The sequence below is a fragment of the Balaenoptera musculus genome, chromosome 6 (genome assembly GCF_009873245.2).
Source record: "Balaenoptera musculus isolate JJ_BM4_2016_0621 chromosome 6, mBalMus1.pri.v3, whole genome shotgun sequence".
NCBI lineage: Eukaryota > Metazoa > Chordata > Mammalia > Artiodactyla > Balaenopteridae > Balaenoptera > Balaenoptera musculus.
This window is the reverse complement of record NC_045790.1, coordinates 13,171,887-13,190,169: the sequence shown is the minus strand read 5'-3', so window position 1 is coordinate 13,190,169 and position 18,283 is coordinate 13,171,887. Positions and strand designations below refer to the sequence as shown.

The 18,283-nt window shown below is 42.4% G+C and overlaps 1 protein-coding gene across 3 annotated transcripts in view; it reads left to right on the top strand.

The window, feature by feature from the left end:
- The window catches only part of DOCK5 (dedicator of cytokinesis 5), a 213,877-nt gene that overhangs the window by 71,482 nt on the left and 124,112 nt on the right, over positions 1-18,283 (top strand). For 2 of the 3 annotated variants that reach the window (XR_005020335.1, XM_036855880.1), the window contains exon 3: positions 15,199-15,239. Coding sequence is in view for 1 of the 3 variants with exons in the window: in XM_036855880.1 (XP_036711775.1) it covers positions 15,199-15,239 (41 nt within the window). In the remaining 2 variants the exon portion in view is untranslated. Of the gene's footprint in view, positions 1-15,197; positions 15,240-18,283 lie in introns of those variants that run through there. The other variant, XM_036855882.1, reaches the window with a different exon arrangement.

Here is an 18,283-nt window from a genome sequence, read left to right as displayed (position 1 = left end):
CTGCCTTTCTCAAGCGTAAATGGCAGTGAGCCCAACAGCTTGGATTTTACGACAAGCATTGCGTGCAAACATTTTGGCTCGAGTCTTGAACGCAAGGTAGGCCTTGTGGCATTTTGGTGAGTGTGCCGGTCACTTCCCACAGCTGTTTGACCTTTACCTTAAGGACAGCTGGTCAGCTACTACTCCTGGAGACACATGTTCCCGAGATGTGTTTTTCCATAGATGTGTGTGGCAGTAGGAGGGTGTTTACAAAAAAAAAAACTAATTAAAAAGTAGAGCTGGTGAAAAGTCTCATCTCAGGTTTAATCTTTTAAAATTTTTGTTAGAGTATAGTCAATTTACAATGTTGTGTTAGTTTCAGACATACAGCAAAGTGAATCCGTTATACATATACGTATATCCACTCATTTTTAGATTCTTTTCCCATATAGGTCATTACAGAGTATTGAGTAGAGTTCCCTGTGCTCTGCAGTAGATCCTTATTAGTTATCTATTTTTTATATAGTCGTGTGTATATGTCAGTCCCAATCTCCCAATTTATCCCTCCCCCCACCTCAGGTTTAATCTTATCCAGAAGAGAATGCCTTCTCCTGTTTTTCCTTTTGAGATACATTCGAATGTTCTTCTAAAATTCCATCTTGAAAATTTGTGTTATTTGCGTCTAGGCAAGTGTAGAATCTTCTAGGATCAGGTTCGGAACCGTTTTCTGAGTGGAGCCTTCATTCGGTTACTTCGTCGTGAACTGGTACTTGGCGTTGGCCCGTTTGGGCCGCGGCCCACGTGCTGAAGGAGGCAAGCTCAGCCTGAAAGCAGAGGTGTACTGGGGGTGCTGTAGAGGAAGGTTCTCGCGAGGAAGGCTCTGGTTTCGGTCTCCAAGGGATCTTGGTGGGATCAAGGGGTCCAGAAGGCGGCAAAGTCATGAGCAGACTCCTTGCGTCCCAGGCACGTACATGCCCACTCAGGCTGTCTTCTCACCTCTGAATGCTGGGCATTCACATTACTTGGCATGTAATTTTTTTTTTTTTAATAGATCTTTATTGGAGTATAATTGCTTCCCAATACTGTGTTAGTTTGTGTTGCACAACAAAGCGAATCAGTCATGTGCACACACACTGGCATGTAACTTTTATCAAAAGTGCCTTAGGTGTCTCATCCCCATTGCAACATATAGCCCATCAAACCGTTGTGGGACTGGGGAAGACTCTGGAGGGTTCGTGGAAAGAAAAAGGCCTAGAGGAAAGTTCAAAATTGATTGAGGGCAAATTGGAATTAGATATTTCTCCTCTTGCCTATATCTGGAGAGAGAAGGATAAATAGATGCCTCTGCTCTGCTCATGGTAATGTCAGTAATTTATGATCTTTAAAAGCATATAAGGAGGCCTAGGCGTCATAAATATTAACCCTCTGCTAGAGCACCCCCATTTTATTCAACCCACGGAGGCAAACCATTCCATAGAAAGTGTTGTAGGAGCAGGAAACACGCTACCTGTAAAACTTATGTGCTACAAAGTAGTCTTACAAAAGCTCGAGAACATCAGTTCTTTTCCTGGCCTCACCTCCATGTATAATTCAGGCAACACCTACACCTCCATGTATAATTCAGGCTACACCTAGGGAGGGGACAAGGCAAGACAGGAAAGATTCTCGTTGAAGATTATTCGTCTATCCCTTATATTCTGTATAGGCATCCTCAATGATTGTCTTTTGAGCAAGAGTATTAAATGTGTGTGCCTTTCACTTTGACAAATGAAATAGATTTTAAACAGCTGTACCTAGCAATTTAGCCTGTCTTTTAAATGACAGGAACAATGTACACTAAATTCCTAACCTTGAATGCTTGTTTAGTTTTCACCATGCAGGAATAAGAACCTGTTGATATAGTTGGAAATGAAGGACATGGGTCAGGGGGACTTTTTCTTCTTTAATATGTGTTACTGGCAGATTCATTGCCCACTGAGTGTTTAACCAGGCCTTAGAGTCACCTATTCTGGTGACCTTTGAGTTCTCCTTAGGCAGTATCCAGTCTCTGCTCAGGCCCTGGGGTGTTCGGCACCGTGTTTCTTGGTTGTTGTAGCCACTGTCATATGGTTTTTCTATCGCCCAAGTTGTTTCTTCTACTTTTTCTTGTTCTCATTCCCTTAAAGTCATGTTTTCTACCCTTTTCTTTGGGCAGGGAACTTATTCTGTTGGAAAATAAAAGTATGTCTTCTTATCAGCCCCGAGGGCTCTGGGGAGAAGCTACCCCCAGCACGATTCCAGCTTCTGCTATGTTTGTCATCGGTAATTTAATAATAATTTAGAGAGGTTCTGCTCCTCCTTCCAGAGAGCACAGATGCATGCCTCAGAAAACAAATGAATGAGAACTCCATATAGAGTCTCCTACTGTCATCAGCATAGGAAGAAGATGACGGCCCTAAGAGTAGGAGCCGGTCCCTGGATTACGTCCTGGGGTCCTCACCATTCCAATTTTGGCATTTTCCATTCCTCTACGTGCCAGGCATTGAGCGAAGGGCTTTCATGTACTGCATCTCAGTGCTTACAATCCTGGGAGATCAGAGTTACCGAGGCTTGTTTAATAAATGTGAATATCAAGGTTAGGAAACTTGAAGACATTCACACAGCTATGAAATGGCAGAGCTGTGATTCCCACCCAGGGTCCCATGGAATCCAAGGAGAGTGCGCTTTCCACATCCCGAGGGCTTTGAGGAAATGACACTTCTATTTTGGACATAACGGACAGTTTTCCACAGTGGGGTAGGTTCTTTTGCGGTTCGTTTTTTTTTAAAATTAATTTATTTATTTATATATTTATTGGCTATGTTGGGTCTTCGTTTCTGTGCAAGGGCTTCCTCTAGTTGCGGCGAGCGGGGGCCACTCTTCATCGTGGTGCGCGGGCCTCTCACTATCGCGGCCTCTCTTGTTGCGGAGCACAGGCTCCAGACGTGCAGGCTCAGTAGTTGTGGCTCACGGGCCCAGTTGCTCCGCGGCATGTGGGATCTTCCCAGACCAGGGCTCAAACCCGTGTGCCCTGCATTGGCAGGCGGATTCTCAACCACTGCGCCACCAGGGAAGCCCTTTCTTTTGTGTTTTGATTGGCTATCAGACGAGTCTCCCGTCACCCCAAATGTATCAGGGTGAGCTCTTTCTGGACTTACTTCCCTCCGTGGCTCGTCCATGCAAACTAGTCACTCTGGCCAGCGGTCTCCTCCCTGCCCTCCGAGCTCAGCACGTGCTTGGACCCGCTTCAGCCCCGGTGCTGGGTGCCTCATCTGCCCTCCACACACATCTCCTCCCGGCCAGTTTTCAACAGCTGGCTTCCTCCGAGCAGGTAGGCATGTCTGTTTTTGGGGAGCAGAGCAGAATCATCCCCCCCCCAGAGAGATTGGTCCCCCTCCTGCAACCCACACGCTCCAGGGAAGCATGACGGAGGCGGTGGGCAACCGTTACGGACAGTCTGTCCAAGCCTCTTAGGTGTGGCAGGTGGGTCGGGGAGGATGAGATAAGCAGAGAGGTCTCTGGAAGTGTCTCTGACCCCCCAGCCCGTGGCAGTCTCTCCCTCCCTGTGTGTCTGTGGATGTATAGCTCGGGTCCGCAGCTGTGCCCTCCCATCTGAGTTAGTAAATAGGGCACGTGGATCGGACCCAGTGGTCTTTGGCTCTGACGCTCTGGGAAGGTCCCACGTGGTTCATATTCTTCCTCTTGCTTCTGATGTTTTGCCACCAGGACTCTTAATGCTGTCACCACTCTTGGGTTCCACCTCTGCTTCTGTCACTGCTTGTCTTATCACACCCCTGGCGGTGTCTCCTCACCCCCGTCTGTCCGGGTCCACAAAGTGGGGCCCTGCGGTTCACGTTTGGAGTCTAACGCTGTAGTCTCACACTTTCACTTTTAAGAGGCATTCCACTGAGGAACTTGGAGCAGGTGTCTAGGGGACCAGGTGGAAGGGGTCTTAGGTTCAGGGCGGGGTCACACTGGAGGGCTTTCCTCACTTCAGCTGATTCGTCCTCTGAGCGAAGGCTCACGTCATATTTCCAGCGCCTCTGCCCGGGATGAGTTTCCTATCTTACTAGAGCCTCCCTCCCTCCTTCATCTCTCACCTCTAATCTCAGTGTCCTTCTCAGGCAGCTTAGGTGGTTTCATGGAAAAAGCAGTCTGCACTGAAATTCCAGAAATCCTGGTTAACTAGACAGGCAAGTTTATATCTCCCCCCTTACCTGTGTGTCTCTGTTTTACTAGCAATTAGATTAGAAGGTCTTCCAGATCAGGAGGTGGGGTTTATTAGAGGCCCAAACTCCTTGAGTGAGGCCCCCCACCAGAGCCCAGCATAGTTCCTTATAAAAGCGAGGCGCCTTCAATGGATCTTTTTAAAAAAAAAATACATTTATCTATCTATCTAGTTATTTATTTATTTTTGGCTACTTTGGGTCTTCGTTGCTGCATGCGGGCTTCTCTTGTTGCGGAGCATGGGCTCTAGGCGTGCGGGGTTCAGTAGTTGTGGCACGCGGGCTCAGTATTTGTGGCTCACGGGCTTAGTTGCTCCGCGGCATGTGGGATCTTCCCAGCCCAGGGCTCGAACCCGTGTCCCCTGCATTGGCAGGCGGACTCTTGACCACTGAGCCACCAGGGAAGTCCCCTTCAATGTATCTTACTTGATGAAAGGATTCCTCACCCACAAACCTGTACCCCTTTCTCATCCATCTTGCAAATATTGGTGTGATGATAACAAAACCAACAGAAGAATAAGGTACAGCAAATTCATTGCTACTACTGAGAAAACTACATGTTGCATCCATTCATTTTGGCTTGCTTGAACTGGTTGTATAAGTTAGAGAAATGGACCACAGAAGAGGGGAATTAGAGCCAAGAGCCAGAAGGACGAACGGCTGCCAGGATTACTTTGCTTTAGAAAAGAAAGAAAGAAAGAAAAAGCCATATCTAGAAAATTGAAAGGGAATGGGCAAACCGGAGTCAGTAGGTTGATTAGACTGGAGGAAATTCTTTCCTCCCTCTCACTGAGCTTCAGGGGCGTCTGTGAGGTCACAGAGAGATTCCCAGTTTTGTGGGGGACGTTTGGGTATGTCACCCCTCCGTTCTGTCGGCCGTGACTTGGATCCACTCCTCCCGCTGGTCCACTGCCTGGACCAGGTGTCTCCGTTTGTCTAAGGAGGCGTGTGCTGGTTGAAAGGAGAAGTCTTACCATCACCATCCATGGTAGGCAACCAGAGCAAACCTCTCTCTGCCTGTTAGCTATGGAGTTAGATTTTATGAGGCGAGGAAATGGGGGAGGAAAAAGGAATGTTTTGGTGGAAGGATGTTTGAGAGATCAAAGCCTTAATTACTTGAAATTAATAGTTGAAGAAATGGAATCCCGCAGAGCTAGTGAGCACAGAACCAGGATGGAGACCCAGGCCTTTTGATGTCAACGAATCTTCCTTATAAGGAGCAGTGCCTCTTCTTTTCTGGCCTCCTGGGCAGGTGCTCGGGCCCCACCCCACTCTGCCTACTGGGCATAGGATTCCCGGGAGAGAGGTGAAGGGTGTCTCAGACCTTGCAGTCAGATCTCACCCCAGAGGAGCAGATTTTAGTGGACCTTCCATCAGTCTATTCCATCCATGGCCACTAGCTCTGGGAGTTCTCTTTCTCATTAATATATTCATCAGAAGTTTATTGAGTGTCTGCTGTGTGCCAGGTACCGCAAAGACAGGTCTCTTTCTTGTTCATTCAAGAAATAAAAGATGGAAACCACATCTCTTTCTTTTCTGCTGACTTGCCGTGCTTGTGCACGTGGGGTTTATGTTGAGAGGATTCTGTGGCCAAGCTTCCCTCTGAGAGGCAGTGCCTTGAGCAAGTGTCCCATTTGCCATCCCCCCAGCAGGGGAGCTGAGGAGGCAGCGAACTATGAACTGGGCAGTAGGAGACCTGTGCTCGGACCCCCAGCTTAGCTAGTAAGTCACCGCTTGACTTTGGACAACCTTTTCAGTTCCTTGCCTGTGTTTCCTCTTTTTGAGGTGAGGGTGTTAGGTTTCCGTGAACTCTGAGTTCTTTGGAGCTCAGACTTCCAGCAGTTACTGGATGCGCCTGTCTCAAAGGCACAAAATTGATCAGATCATTAACCCAGATGGCTGATTTGTCTCACAAAAAGGTACAAAAGAATAGAATCGTCTTTTACTGTCTTTGCATCCCTTCACTTTCTGCCTTTGAACTTAAGTTTCAAAAGCCTCACTGAGATGGTCCTTGCATTCAGAAGGTGGACATCCTGAACCCCCAGGGCTCTGTGCTGCCTTCAGATAAAGATGCAACAACCAAGCCGGCTGTCCCGGGAGGGGTTTGCACCCAGTGTGGCTACTTCCCAGCTTCCCTAGAGGGAGGGACCTCAGCCATCTCTCCGAGGGACACTTACTGGGGATGGGAGGGCAGGCTGTGGCCATGGAAACCTGACAGGCTTACCTGGTCCACGAGGGATGGAACTTTGACCTTGGCCTAATTAACTGTGCTTCACCCAGGGAGCTACCAGGCCAGTGACACTTAAAAAAACAACAGGATTTAACACCTGCTTCTCCTTTATGGACCCACCCTTGACACACACACAGTGAGGGTACATAGAAACAACGGCTCCCCATCTGTTTCTTGCCTTTAATTCCCTGGAAGTCAAAAGTTATTTATTTATGATTGCACAACAGTGTGAATGTGTTTAATGCCAATGAACTGTATACTTAAAAATGGTTAAAATGTTAAATTTTATGTTATATGTAATTTACCATAATAAAAAAATAATTTATTGATGGAGGGGGCGGAGAGGAAACAAATTTATCCTGGGACTGCAAAATGAGGAGAGATTTTGCAAAATGCTCCATGCCTTACACATCTAAATGGTGCTTTTATGGTTCAAAAAGATCTTCAGAGTCCTGGTCAGTAATTGCCTTCAGCATATTCATACCCCTGCCTTTGTGTGCCAGTGTCTCCAAGCATTACCATTAAAGGGCCTTTTGTAGCCGCATAGCACAGGGAGATCAGCTGGGTGCTTTGTGTTCACCTAGAGGGTTGGGATAGGGAGGGTGGGAGGGAGATGCAAGAGGGAGGACATATGGGGATGTATGTATATGTATAGCTGATTCACTTTGTATATACCGCAGAAACTAACACACCATTGTAAAACAATTATACTCCAATAAAGATGTTAAAAGAAAAAGGGCCTTTTGTATTTCATTATTTGTTTACGATCTATTTCCTTCTCCCTTGAAGACAGTGTCTGGCGGCTGGGGTTGAATAAATGTTTTTATGTATAATAAATGAGTGACCACATTAGCAATGTGAATCTTCAGCTCCAGTTGCTTGTCCGCAGAGAGAATTTTCTAACCACATACACTGAAGTAACCCCACCTCCACTTGTCACTCTTTTTTTTTTTTACTCGAAGTATAGTTGATTTACAGTGCTGTCTTAGTTTCAGGTGTACAGCAAAGTGATTCATTTAAACATACATATACTTACGTATGTATTTATTCTTTTTTCAGATTCCTTTCCCTTAAAGGTTTTTATAAAATATTGAGTAGAGTTCCCTGGGATATATAGTAGGCCCTTGTTGGTTATCTATTTTATATATAGTAGTATGTAATGTTAATCCCAAACTCCTAATTTATCCCTCCCTCCAGCCTTTCCCCTTTGGTAACCATAAGTTTGTTTTCTAAGTCTGTGAGTCTGTTTCTGTTTTTGTAAATAAGTTCATTTGCATTGTTGTTTTAGATTCTGCATGCATATGATATTTGTCTTTCTCTGTCTAACTTACCTCACTTAGTACGATAATATCTAGGTCCATCCGTGTTGCTGTAAATGGCATTATTTCATTCTTTTTTATGGCTGAGTAGTATTCCATTGTATATAAATACCACATCTTCTTTATCCATTCTTCTGTCGATGGACATTTAGGCACATCTTGGCTATTGTAAATAGTGCTGCAGTGAACACTGGGGTGCATTGTCACTCCTTCCTTCATAACTTTTAGCCCTTTATGAAATGACTTTATTCATAGCCTTGTGTGTTCACATGTATATGTTTTTCTCTTCCTGTTATAAAATAAGACCAAGAAGAATGGAGATGTTGTAGGTCTTGCTCTCCTAAGCATCTGTTTGTTGAATGAATAAATGAATCTCCAATGTGTGTTGAACTTTTGGAAATAGCAGGACTCGTTCAGAATCAGTTTTGGAGCACAAAGTGAGTAAGATTAATACTGTCACTGGGGAGGCACAAAACAAAGTAAAAGCAGTGGAGAAATTGGAGTAAAAGCTCTGATTTTTCACACGTGACTCAAACTGGTTTCAAGGTAGTTTCCAACAAAAATATTCAGTAATATTTGAGCAATGCCTTTATGGTTGAATTCTGTGTCACTTTGAGTTGGATACTTTGTCATGTTCATTTGCTAGTGTACATTTGTCATGGTTTTTAGAAATTGCAGTAAAATGTATATACAGTGAAATGCACTCATCTTAGGTATACAATTCAAGGAGTTTTGACAAATGAATGTACCACATGTGCCTAATACTCAAGTCAAGATATAGAATATTTCCTGTGCTCCAGAAAGTTCCCTATCACCTTCTTCCATATAATTCCCACTCCCAAAAGACAACTACTGTTCTAATTTAGATCACCATGGATTGATTAGTTTGTCTGCTCTTCAACTTTATATAAATGGAATTATGCGTGTCTGTTGTGTTTGGTTTCTTTTATTCAACATAATGTTTTTTAGGTTCACCCATGATGTTGCTTATAACTGTAGTTCATTCCATTTCATTGCCAACTAATATTCCATTACATGAATATCCACAGTTTGTCGATATTCTATTGATGTACATTTTGACGGGTTCCAGTTTTGGGCTATTAAGAATGCATTGATAAGTATTCTCGTAAAGTATTCTTATAGATACAGGTTTTCATTGATCTTGAGGAAATACTTAGGAGTGTGGGGATATTTCTGGATCATAGGTCATGTGTATCTTTAATCTTAAAAGAAACTTCCAGTAATGTAAGAGAGTTACAATTAGCCATATCCAGTCATTTTTAAATTTAGCTATTCTGGTGGGTGTATAATAGTATCTCATGTCTTTTTTTTAAGTATATTTGCATTAAGTAAAATTCACACATTGAGTATAGTTCAGCAGGCTTTTTGACAAATGCATGCAATCGTGAAACACCACCCCAATCCAGAGATAGGACAATTCTGTCAGCCCCCCAGAATTCTCCTGTGTCCCTTTGTAGTCAAATCCACGCCACCCTCAACCTTGATCTATTTTCTTTCCCTATTTTGTGCCTTTGCCTAGTCCTGGCTTACCAAGAAGTATATGCAGTGTATTTTTTAAAAATTTTGTCATTGTCATAAATGATATAGTTTTAAAAGTGAAGTCATTTCTACAAAGTTTATAATGAGAAACAACAGTCCTTTCCCAATTCCTCTTGGTTTCTGATTCCATTTTCAGCTCCTTCAGCCAATTTTGTGATATATGCCTTTTTCATTTCTAAATAACATGCCTCTATTACTTGCTATTTCCATTTTTATTTTTATTTATTCATTGCTCTTTATGGAAGGTAAGGATTTTCTTCTCTTATACTCCTCACCAAGCACACATATACCTATTTGTCCCTAATGGAGCTCTCCCAATATAGATATTTCATAATTTTTTTGTTTTTTTAAAAATAGTTATTATTTAGATTATTGTGTCCATGGGGTATAAGCAAGCAGAACCTATCCATGTACCTTGATAACATTTCCTTTCTTGAATAATAGGTTTTTCTAGAGGTGTTATTTCTTTTTTCTTGGTTCTCTGTGGACCTACCTCTATTTCATAGCCAGACTTTCTGACAAAATCATTTGCCTCCCTCTAATATGTTCAGACAAATGAGATAATTTCACAGTTCCATTTTTTTCCTTGGATTTGTTCCTCATGGAATCCTCTGTCCTCTGGCTTCAGTTTGGTCTGGATGCTCTCTGGGCCAGTTCCAGGGCTTCTTTCTGAGATCTCCATCAGCTGTATCAGGGCCAGAAAAATAGAAACTAAATAGGTATTTCAGCAGAGCTAGGGCTAATATGCATGTGTGTATAAATACAGATTAACACCTCTATGAATTTTGACCTCTGTACGCATTTTGAAAGTCATGAGTACATGGGGGTACCTTCAATTCCAACTCAGCGTCACAGAGTTCATTCCAGTTTTCTCTCTTTCTGTACTTGTAACTCCCTTCTGTGACAGCAGGAAGCCTGGCTTCCACTACTTCTAATATGTTTGTGTACTTGATCAATTCCCCCGCATGTAACCCCTCCCCATCGTCATTACCACCTTCTCCCACGTGGACGGCTTCCTCACCTCTGATAACCCGTGGCAGCCCAGCCCCGCCCCAAGTCCTGTGTGGATGGCCTTCTCCTCACCCCACTCAGGCTCTAATGCCCCATGTGAGCCCCTCACGCCCACATGGATGCATACCTTGTTCTGCTTGGGCTCTGACAGCCCATGCCAGCCTGGTCCCGTGTGGAGCCTCCCACCCACACCTTTGCAGATGCCTGAGTTGCCCCATCCCACCTAATAGCTCAGGGCTCACTTGTTCAGGATGGGAAGCAGAAGACCAAATAGGTCTCCTGACTCTTGTCTCCTATTCCCCAGTGTTTTTCTTTTTTCAGTCTTCTCCTACCAAAGAAGAATACTGTCCACTCATTTGCGTACACCCAAGACCTAAGTACCCTTGAGTATTTGCCTTTCCTCCCCCAGTCAATGGCTAATCCCAGCTAAATCGTGAGCAACTCTTATCGATTCAAAATAGGTCCTCCATCTTTTCATCTCTCCCCATTTTCGCTGTACCTGCCAGTATCCTCACTGGTGTCCTTTCTCCACCGTGTCTCACCTCGACAGTCCATTCTTATAGAGCAGCCAGCGTGATCTTTTAAAAGTGTGAGGCATGATGTCATTTAGAACCTTCCCGGGGGTTCCCCTTGTGCTTAGGATAAAACCCCAGTTCCTCCATGGTCCATGATACCTATGTGTGTGGTGCACGGTAGCAACACCAGGGGAACTTTTTAGAAGCATGGGCCCCACCTGAGTCCAGTTAAATCAGAGTATCTGGGGATGTGGCCCAGGCATGGGTATTTTGAATCTAATAGGCAGTCAGGGCCCAGAATCATGCCTCCCTCTGACCACCTTCTTGTTGCTGTCTCCTCTTTCGTGACTGGTTCCATTTAGCTTCTCACAGTGGCCTTTCCTTGGTCACCTTATGTGACATCATGTCCCATGTTTACTAAGCATTTTCTGCCATGTGCTCTCCTTGAGTGCTTCTTCCTAGCATTGTCATTCTCTGAGATCATCATCTATCTATCTATACATGTATGTATTTTCCGTTAGAGTGTAATCTTCATGACGACTCTTGCTCTCCACTGCATCGTGGTATCTAAACTAGTGCTTGATAAATATTTGTTGAATGGTTGCATGTAGAGGGGGCGAGGAGCCGAGTAAGGGACCTGTCCTGTGGGAGCCAGAAAGTGGGCAGTGGCCAGAGGTGCATCTGGACAGATGAGGTGAAATGGAGCAGGTGATGGAGTCTTGGCTGATGGAGATGATCTGAGAAACCAGATAAAGTAAGCGACTTTGACAATGGAATTAAGGACTCTCTGATATTTTTAAATTGGAGAGGCCAGATTTTTATTCTGGAATGAGGCAGTCCCAGGAAAACAGAAATGACTTTTCCTGAACCGAAGAGCAACCCTTAGCATAGAATCACTTTTGATGTTCCACATGGTTGCTGGAAGCTTACTTTTTGAGACGGTCATTTCACCTAATTATAAGTGAGACTAGTCGTCTGGACTCACCATCCCCCCACCATTTCCTTCAGTTTCTAACTTAAGAAAGCATCTGAGATTCTGACCAGTTCACACAACTCATTGATTATAGCTGCTTGTTGATATGCATTCAGTAGCATACCATATTGAACTGTAATTATCTTGCTTTAAATGTTGGGATTAATTGGAAAATCATGTTCTTGCTTGTATCACAGCCCCGGTTGGTAATGTGGAAATGAGCAAACCTACTCTTGGACTATTACTAATCTCTTGCATTTAAGCTATTGAATTCATGGAGTCCTGACAGTCTATGATGAAAACTCCAGAAATAGACAGTGTTCTGCTACTACCTAATGCCAAGGAACGTGAGCGTTCACTTTTGTAAAATTCAGCATGGTAATTTTGAGCCTTTAGATAGGGGTTATGCACACACCACAATTCTAGAGAAGACTTTGAGGTAAAAAATAGGAGGTTAAAAAAAAAAAAGTTTTCAAAAACGACAGGTTTTGGAAGTATAATTCTGTGATGGATAGCTGTGCAAAAACATTATTGACAAAAGTACAGATAAATTCCCCTCTGAAAGTGGACCCAGTCTGTGTTGTAACATCTTGGGTTTATAGGACATAGAGAGATGAAAACTGCTTGGAAGAGACTAAAGTCTTGTTTCTCAGCTTGCCTCCCCTTCCCAGCCCAGGATGGAGTTGAAGCCATTTATTCACGCAAAAGTCATTTTCCTTTCTTTTAATAAGTTTATTTAATTTTATTTTTTATTTTTGGCTGTGTTGGGTCTCCGTTGCTGTGCGTGGGCTTTCTCTAGTTGTGGTGCGCGGGCTTCTCATTACCGTGGCTTCTCTTGTTGCAGAGCACGGGCTCTAGGCGCGTGGGCTTCAGGAGTTGCGGCTTGCGGGCTCAGTAGTTGTGGCTCGCGGGCTCTAGAGTGCAGGCTCAGTACCTGTGGCGCACGGACTTAGCTGCTCCGCGGCATGTGGGATCTTCCCGGACCAGGGCTCGGACCCGTGTCCCCTGCCTTGGCAGGCGGATCCTTAACCACTGCGCCACCAGGGAAGTCCCGCAAAAGTCATTTTCACATGTTAGCAGAACCAAGCAAGTGTGTATAGATGGGTGAAGACTCTTGAGGCCTGGGAGAATTGTTTGGTGTGGGTATAACTGGATCTCGTGTGCATTTTGGCATCTTAAATTGGGAGCAGTGTTTTCCTGTTCAGATATCTTTTTGTCAACCATGGGCCTTGATGCAAACCTATAACCACTTCACAGCATAATACCCCATTCTAACTGGTAAAAAATAGCAAAATCCTTAACATGTGTGAATACTGACAGTTTAAAATTTGTGAAAATATTAATAAATCCATGCTCAAAGAAGGTAAATTCAACTCTCTGCTTTAACGTATCCAAAATAGATTGCATGTCCAGTGTTGGATGATTTTATATAGAACAAATTACAAGAGAGTTCTAGAATGCTATTAACAGCTGCCTGAAATATTTTTTTAATTTATTTTTTTATTGAAGTGTAGTTGATTTACAATATTGTGTTAGCTTCTGGTCTACAGCACAGTGATTCAGTTATATATGTTCTTTTTTGTATTCTTTTCCATTATAGTTTATTACAGGATATCGGATATAGTTCCCTGTGCTATACAGTAGGACCTTGTTGTTTATCCATTCTATATATAGTAGTTTGCATCTGCTAATCCCAAACTCCCAATCCATCACCCCCCCATCCCCCTCCCCCTTGTCAACCACAAGTCTGTTCTCTATGTCTGTGAGTCTGTTTCTGTTTTGTAGATAGGTTTATTTGTGTCGTATTTTAGATTCCGCATATAACTTAGTATGATCATCTTTAGGTCCATCCATGTTACTGCATTATGGCTGAGTAGTAGTCCACTGTATATATGTACCACATTTTCTTTATCCATTCATTTGTTGGTGGACATTTAGGTTGTTTCCATGTCTTGGCTATTGTAAGTAGTGCTGCTATGAACATTGGAGTGTGTGTATATTTTCCAGTTATATAATAGTTCTGTCCAGAAATATGATGCCTAAAGTTTTTTTTTTAATTTTATTTATTTATTTATTTATTTATTTATTTATTTATTTATTTATTTATTTATTTATTTTTGGCTGTGTTGGGTCTTCGCCTCTGTGCGAGGGCTTTCTCTTGTTGTGGCAAGCGGGGGCCGCTCTTCATCGCGGTGCGCAGGCCTCTCACTATCGTGGCCTCTCTTGTTGCGGAGCACAGGCTCCAGACGCGCAGGCTCAGTAGTTGTGGCGCACGGGCCTAGTTGCTCCACGGCATGTGGGATCCTCCCAGACCAGGGCTCGAACCCGTGTCCCCTGCTTTGGCAGGCAGATTCTCAACCACTGCGCCACCAGGGAAGCCCCCGATGCCTAAAGTTTTCAGTACAGCCTGCGTCTGCTCACTGTGTGTGAATGGCTACTTTACACATCTGGACCACGGACAACAGCGTTTACTTAAGCAAGATGACCACACTGATGCCTCATGGGCATGGGGAGTGAGGAAAGTTATTACAGTGAATTGCCTATAGTAGCTGTTCAATAAATATTTTGTATACAATATCTGTTTATGGACAGATTAGATTGTATACTCCCTTTACAAGATAGAGGGTGGGAAAACATCCATAGGAATATGTGTATTGATCGGAATTTTTAAAAGGAAGTTAAAGACTTTACTTAAAGCCTCGTTAAGCAAACACATAAAATCTTTTCATTGTAGGGGGTATTGTAGCATTGCCAAGAATTGTTTAAAATGTTGTGTCATTATTTATTTCAGTTTGTTTTTAGGTGTAAATATTTATATATATAAGGTTTGCTACTCCGATTTAAAATTGTTCCAGAATATTGGTTCTTAACCTGGGAACTTGGGGAGGAGGGAAGTGGGAGTAGGAGAGAAAGCGAGAGGGAGAGAATATATAAAAATTATTTTTAAATATCTATTTTAATAGTATAATCTATTGTAATAGTATAAGTTGACTTTCAGAATGTATATGAATGGATGAAAGTTCATATTCATTTATACAAAAACATTCATTGAATGCTGGGAGGTATTAAGGTGTTGAGAGGTTGGGCTGCCTTTTGTCTTGTTTTTTTTTGTTGCTCTATCCTTTCTCCAAAGGAGTAGGGACGAGGCATGGTTCTAAGTGAATTTTAAATCCTTTAGTTATCAAGAGAATAAAGCTCTGAAATAGATCTAGATTTTTATTGCATAATAAACCAGAATGCTCATATTGTCTGCTAAATGTCTCCTGGATTCCATCCCAGTATCCTAACAAGATGAGGACGTATATTGCTAATGTCTTTATATTGTCCCAGATAACAAAAGATTTTGTGTTCTCTTCTACCCTGACAGGTTGGTACAGAGGATATACCCTCCAAAATAAATCTAAAAAGGTATGGCTTTTCGTTTTAGTTTGAAATCTGTGTGCTAGTTTTGTGTGGTCGTATCTGATTCCATTATCTGCTGTCTGTAGACCTAGTTTGCTTTCTCTTTGACGGCTAGTCTTTAGATTTGAAAGCAAATTCTCTGACCTTGGCCATATTTCCCACCAGCCAACTCAAGGATAAAGGCCGGAGGTGAATTTGACACCCCAGGTAGGGCCTCTGCGGACTTCTTGCTCCTGGTTCCCTCAAGCTGAGCCATAGGGTCACACAGGGACATTGCTCTGTTTTGCGGGGGGACCCGGGCTTCTCCCTTTATCCTTTAGTTCCAGTGCTGAAATCCCAGAACCAAAGGGTCTCCCCATTTCCACTTGACTCTTTCCTTTATTAAAAAATGGTTAAACCAGAGTAGTAGTTTTCAAACTGAAATCAGTAGAGTGGGTTATAACCAACATTTTCTTAAAAACAACACTGAAAAATAGAAAGAGAATAGAATGTGACGGTAAGTAGTGTTTCAGGAAACTTTTGTGTTAAGTATATATTTTACAGCATTTTATGTATTTTTCATTATATTTTATGATAGTAGTTCTGGGTTGCTGTCTCATCATGGGCAAAGAGTTTGAAAATTACTGACCCTCGTGGGTTCCTTTTGGCAGTGCCAAAGCTGCTAATCATCAAGCTAAAGAAAATCTGTGAGTTAGGTTAATACCCCCTCAGTTTATTTTAGGTCAGGTCAGCGCTTTTCCTGTGACACTGCACGTTGGGACAGCTAGCCTGTCAGCACTTTCTTTTGAAAAGAACAAAGTGGATAGGGTCGTACTATTTCACAGTTAGTTCACATGCAAAATAGTGAATTGGGAGGGGTGAGAGAAACATTTCAGAATTTATCAACAGCTAAGTAAAAAAAACAAAAACAAAAAAACCCCTCACAAATCCACAGGTTTTACCCTTCAAATATGGCACAATACAGAAGTGATGCTAGCACACAGTCTCAAAAGAGCTATGGGCCCAGAAAAACACTTTCCCACAAGGTATAGGGCCATTTAAAACCAGGACTGTCCTGGACTTCCCTGGTGGTCCAGTGGTTAAGGCTCTGTGCTTCCAGTGCAGCAGGCTTGGGTTCGATTCCTGGTCAGGGAACTAAGATCCCATGTGCTGCATGGTACAGCCAAAAAAACCAAAAAACAGGACTGTCCTACTCAAGCTTTCTATGTTGTTGACTCTCAGATAACACTCAGTATTTGCACATGTGTGTGTACACACACAGTTTATTAACTCTGACAATTTAATAATCTACCAAAATAAAGGCATATTTGCTTTTAATGCACGTATCAACTCCCACAATTTTGATCCTTTTATCCCTCCCCAAATTCTGATGCTGGATTTTTCTACCCACAGTTAGATGCTTGTGCCCCATGTCTTCATTTTCAGCTTAATTATAATGAAAATAATTATAAATTATTTGATTAAATGAATAATCTCTTGCTGACTTTAGTTTCCCCAGACTTTCATATAAGGACCTAAGATAGCAGACGTTGTGGCGTGAATGAGAGCATGATAGGACCAAAGCAGAAGACCTTTTCTCCTGGGATGCTTGTTAACTAGAGAACCTATAGTTTACAGCCCCCTCTGCTTCTTGGTTTGGGTTTAACCCTATAGTGTTTATTTTACTGATAATTATGGAGATGGTAGTTATTTTTCAAAGCATGAATAGAGTGAACAATTTTGAAGTTCTAAATTTCTTCAAGAGCAGCAATACTTATGTCACTTAATTACCAATCCTTTAAAAAAAGAAGTTAATTTGAAAACATAAACAAGAATCCACTCTCAGATAACATCATATGAACTTTAAGATCAAAGGGAATTTTTTAACTGGTGAACGTGAATTGTGTTGAAACAAGGCCCCAGACCACAGTTTTCCCTTTCAGAGAGTCTACAGTCTGTAAGAATCTTTTCGGAGCATCTCTAAGGCATCCTGTGATACATCAGAATCCAACTGTTGTCTGCTTTGCAAAGTGGGTGGATGGGGTGCTTCACTAAGATCTAAATGACAAGGTCTCGGTGTGTTTTAAATTTTTTTTGAAACCCTTTTAAACTTTCAATCTCACTCTTGAAAAGAATTATTTCAGTAAGAACTTTTCTTAGTTCTTGGTAACTAAACTTTGTAATTCAGTGAAATAATAGTACAAACAAGGGCCATGCATTTTCTTGTTGACTTATAAGTTGAAATATCTTTCTAGTAGAGAGATCCAGGAAAAGCAGGGAATTCCAAGTCAGCTGTCATGAATTATGCTCAACTTTGACACCCCTTCATTAGGGAAGCCAGCCTAGTTGAAATGCTATTCCTAATGCTATTTCCTTGTTTGCCAGTCTTTAGGGGAAGAGCTATTTGAAAAGCCTATTGTTTTAATGGAAATTTTTGGTGTTATTTACAAGCAGACCTAACCGGTTAGAGTGGTGATGAAACATGCTAGTGGCTTTACAAATGGAAGAAGCCAAGAGCTTTGCAGAAACTGATTATTGATCCTGGCAGGATTATGGAATTATGGATAAGGGCAATATCTGGAAAATCATTAGTTCATTTTTTTTTCCCCCTCAAGTGGGTAGGTTGCATTGAGAAAGCACAAGCAAAACTGAGAGATAGGCTGTAAATCAGAAATGTATTACCTAGGTTTATTCTGGCTTTCTGTGTGTCAGAATGGTGTAGGAAAAGGCCTACAGCCTCAGATTTACCAGAGCAATTAAATGGCTGTAAGTGGACATATGTTATCATGGAAAGATGATGCCTGCAAGTAACAGAGTGAAAATACAACAAAATAGATACTCTCTTAATATGAAAATCATCATGTCTGTATACCCAATATAAACTATCTGCTTACGATCTGCTTAGACATCACAAAATAAGCCACTTGTATTACGAATGTTTCTATTTCGGATTTCTCCCAGTTATTAGGAGACCAGTCATCAGATTATAGATGTATGAAACAGTTAATTGGTCCTTTATCTTCTTGATTTGAAAAATCTTCTGCCAGGATATTTTCCTTGGGACCAGCAGT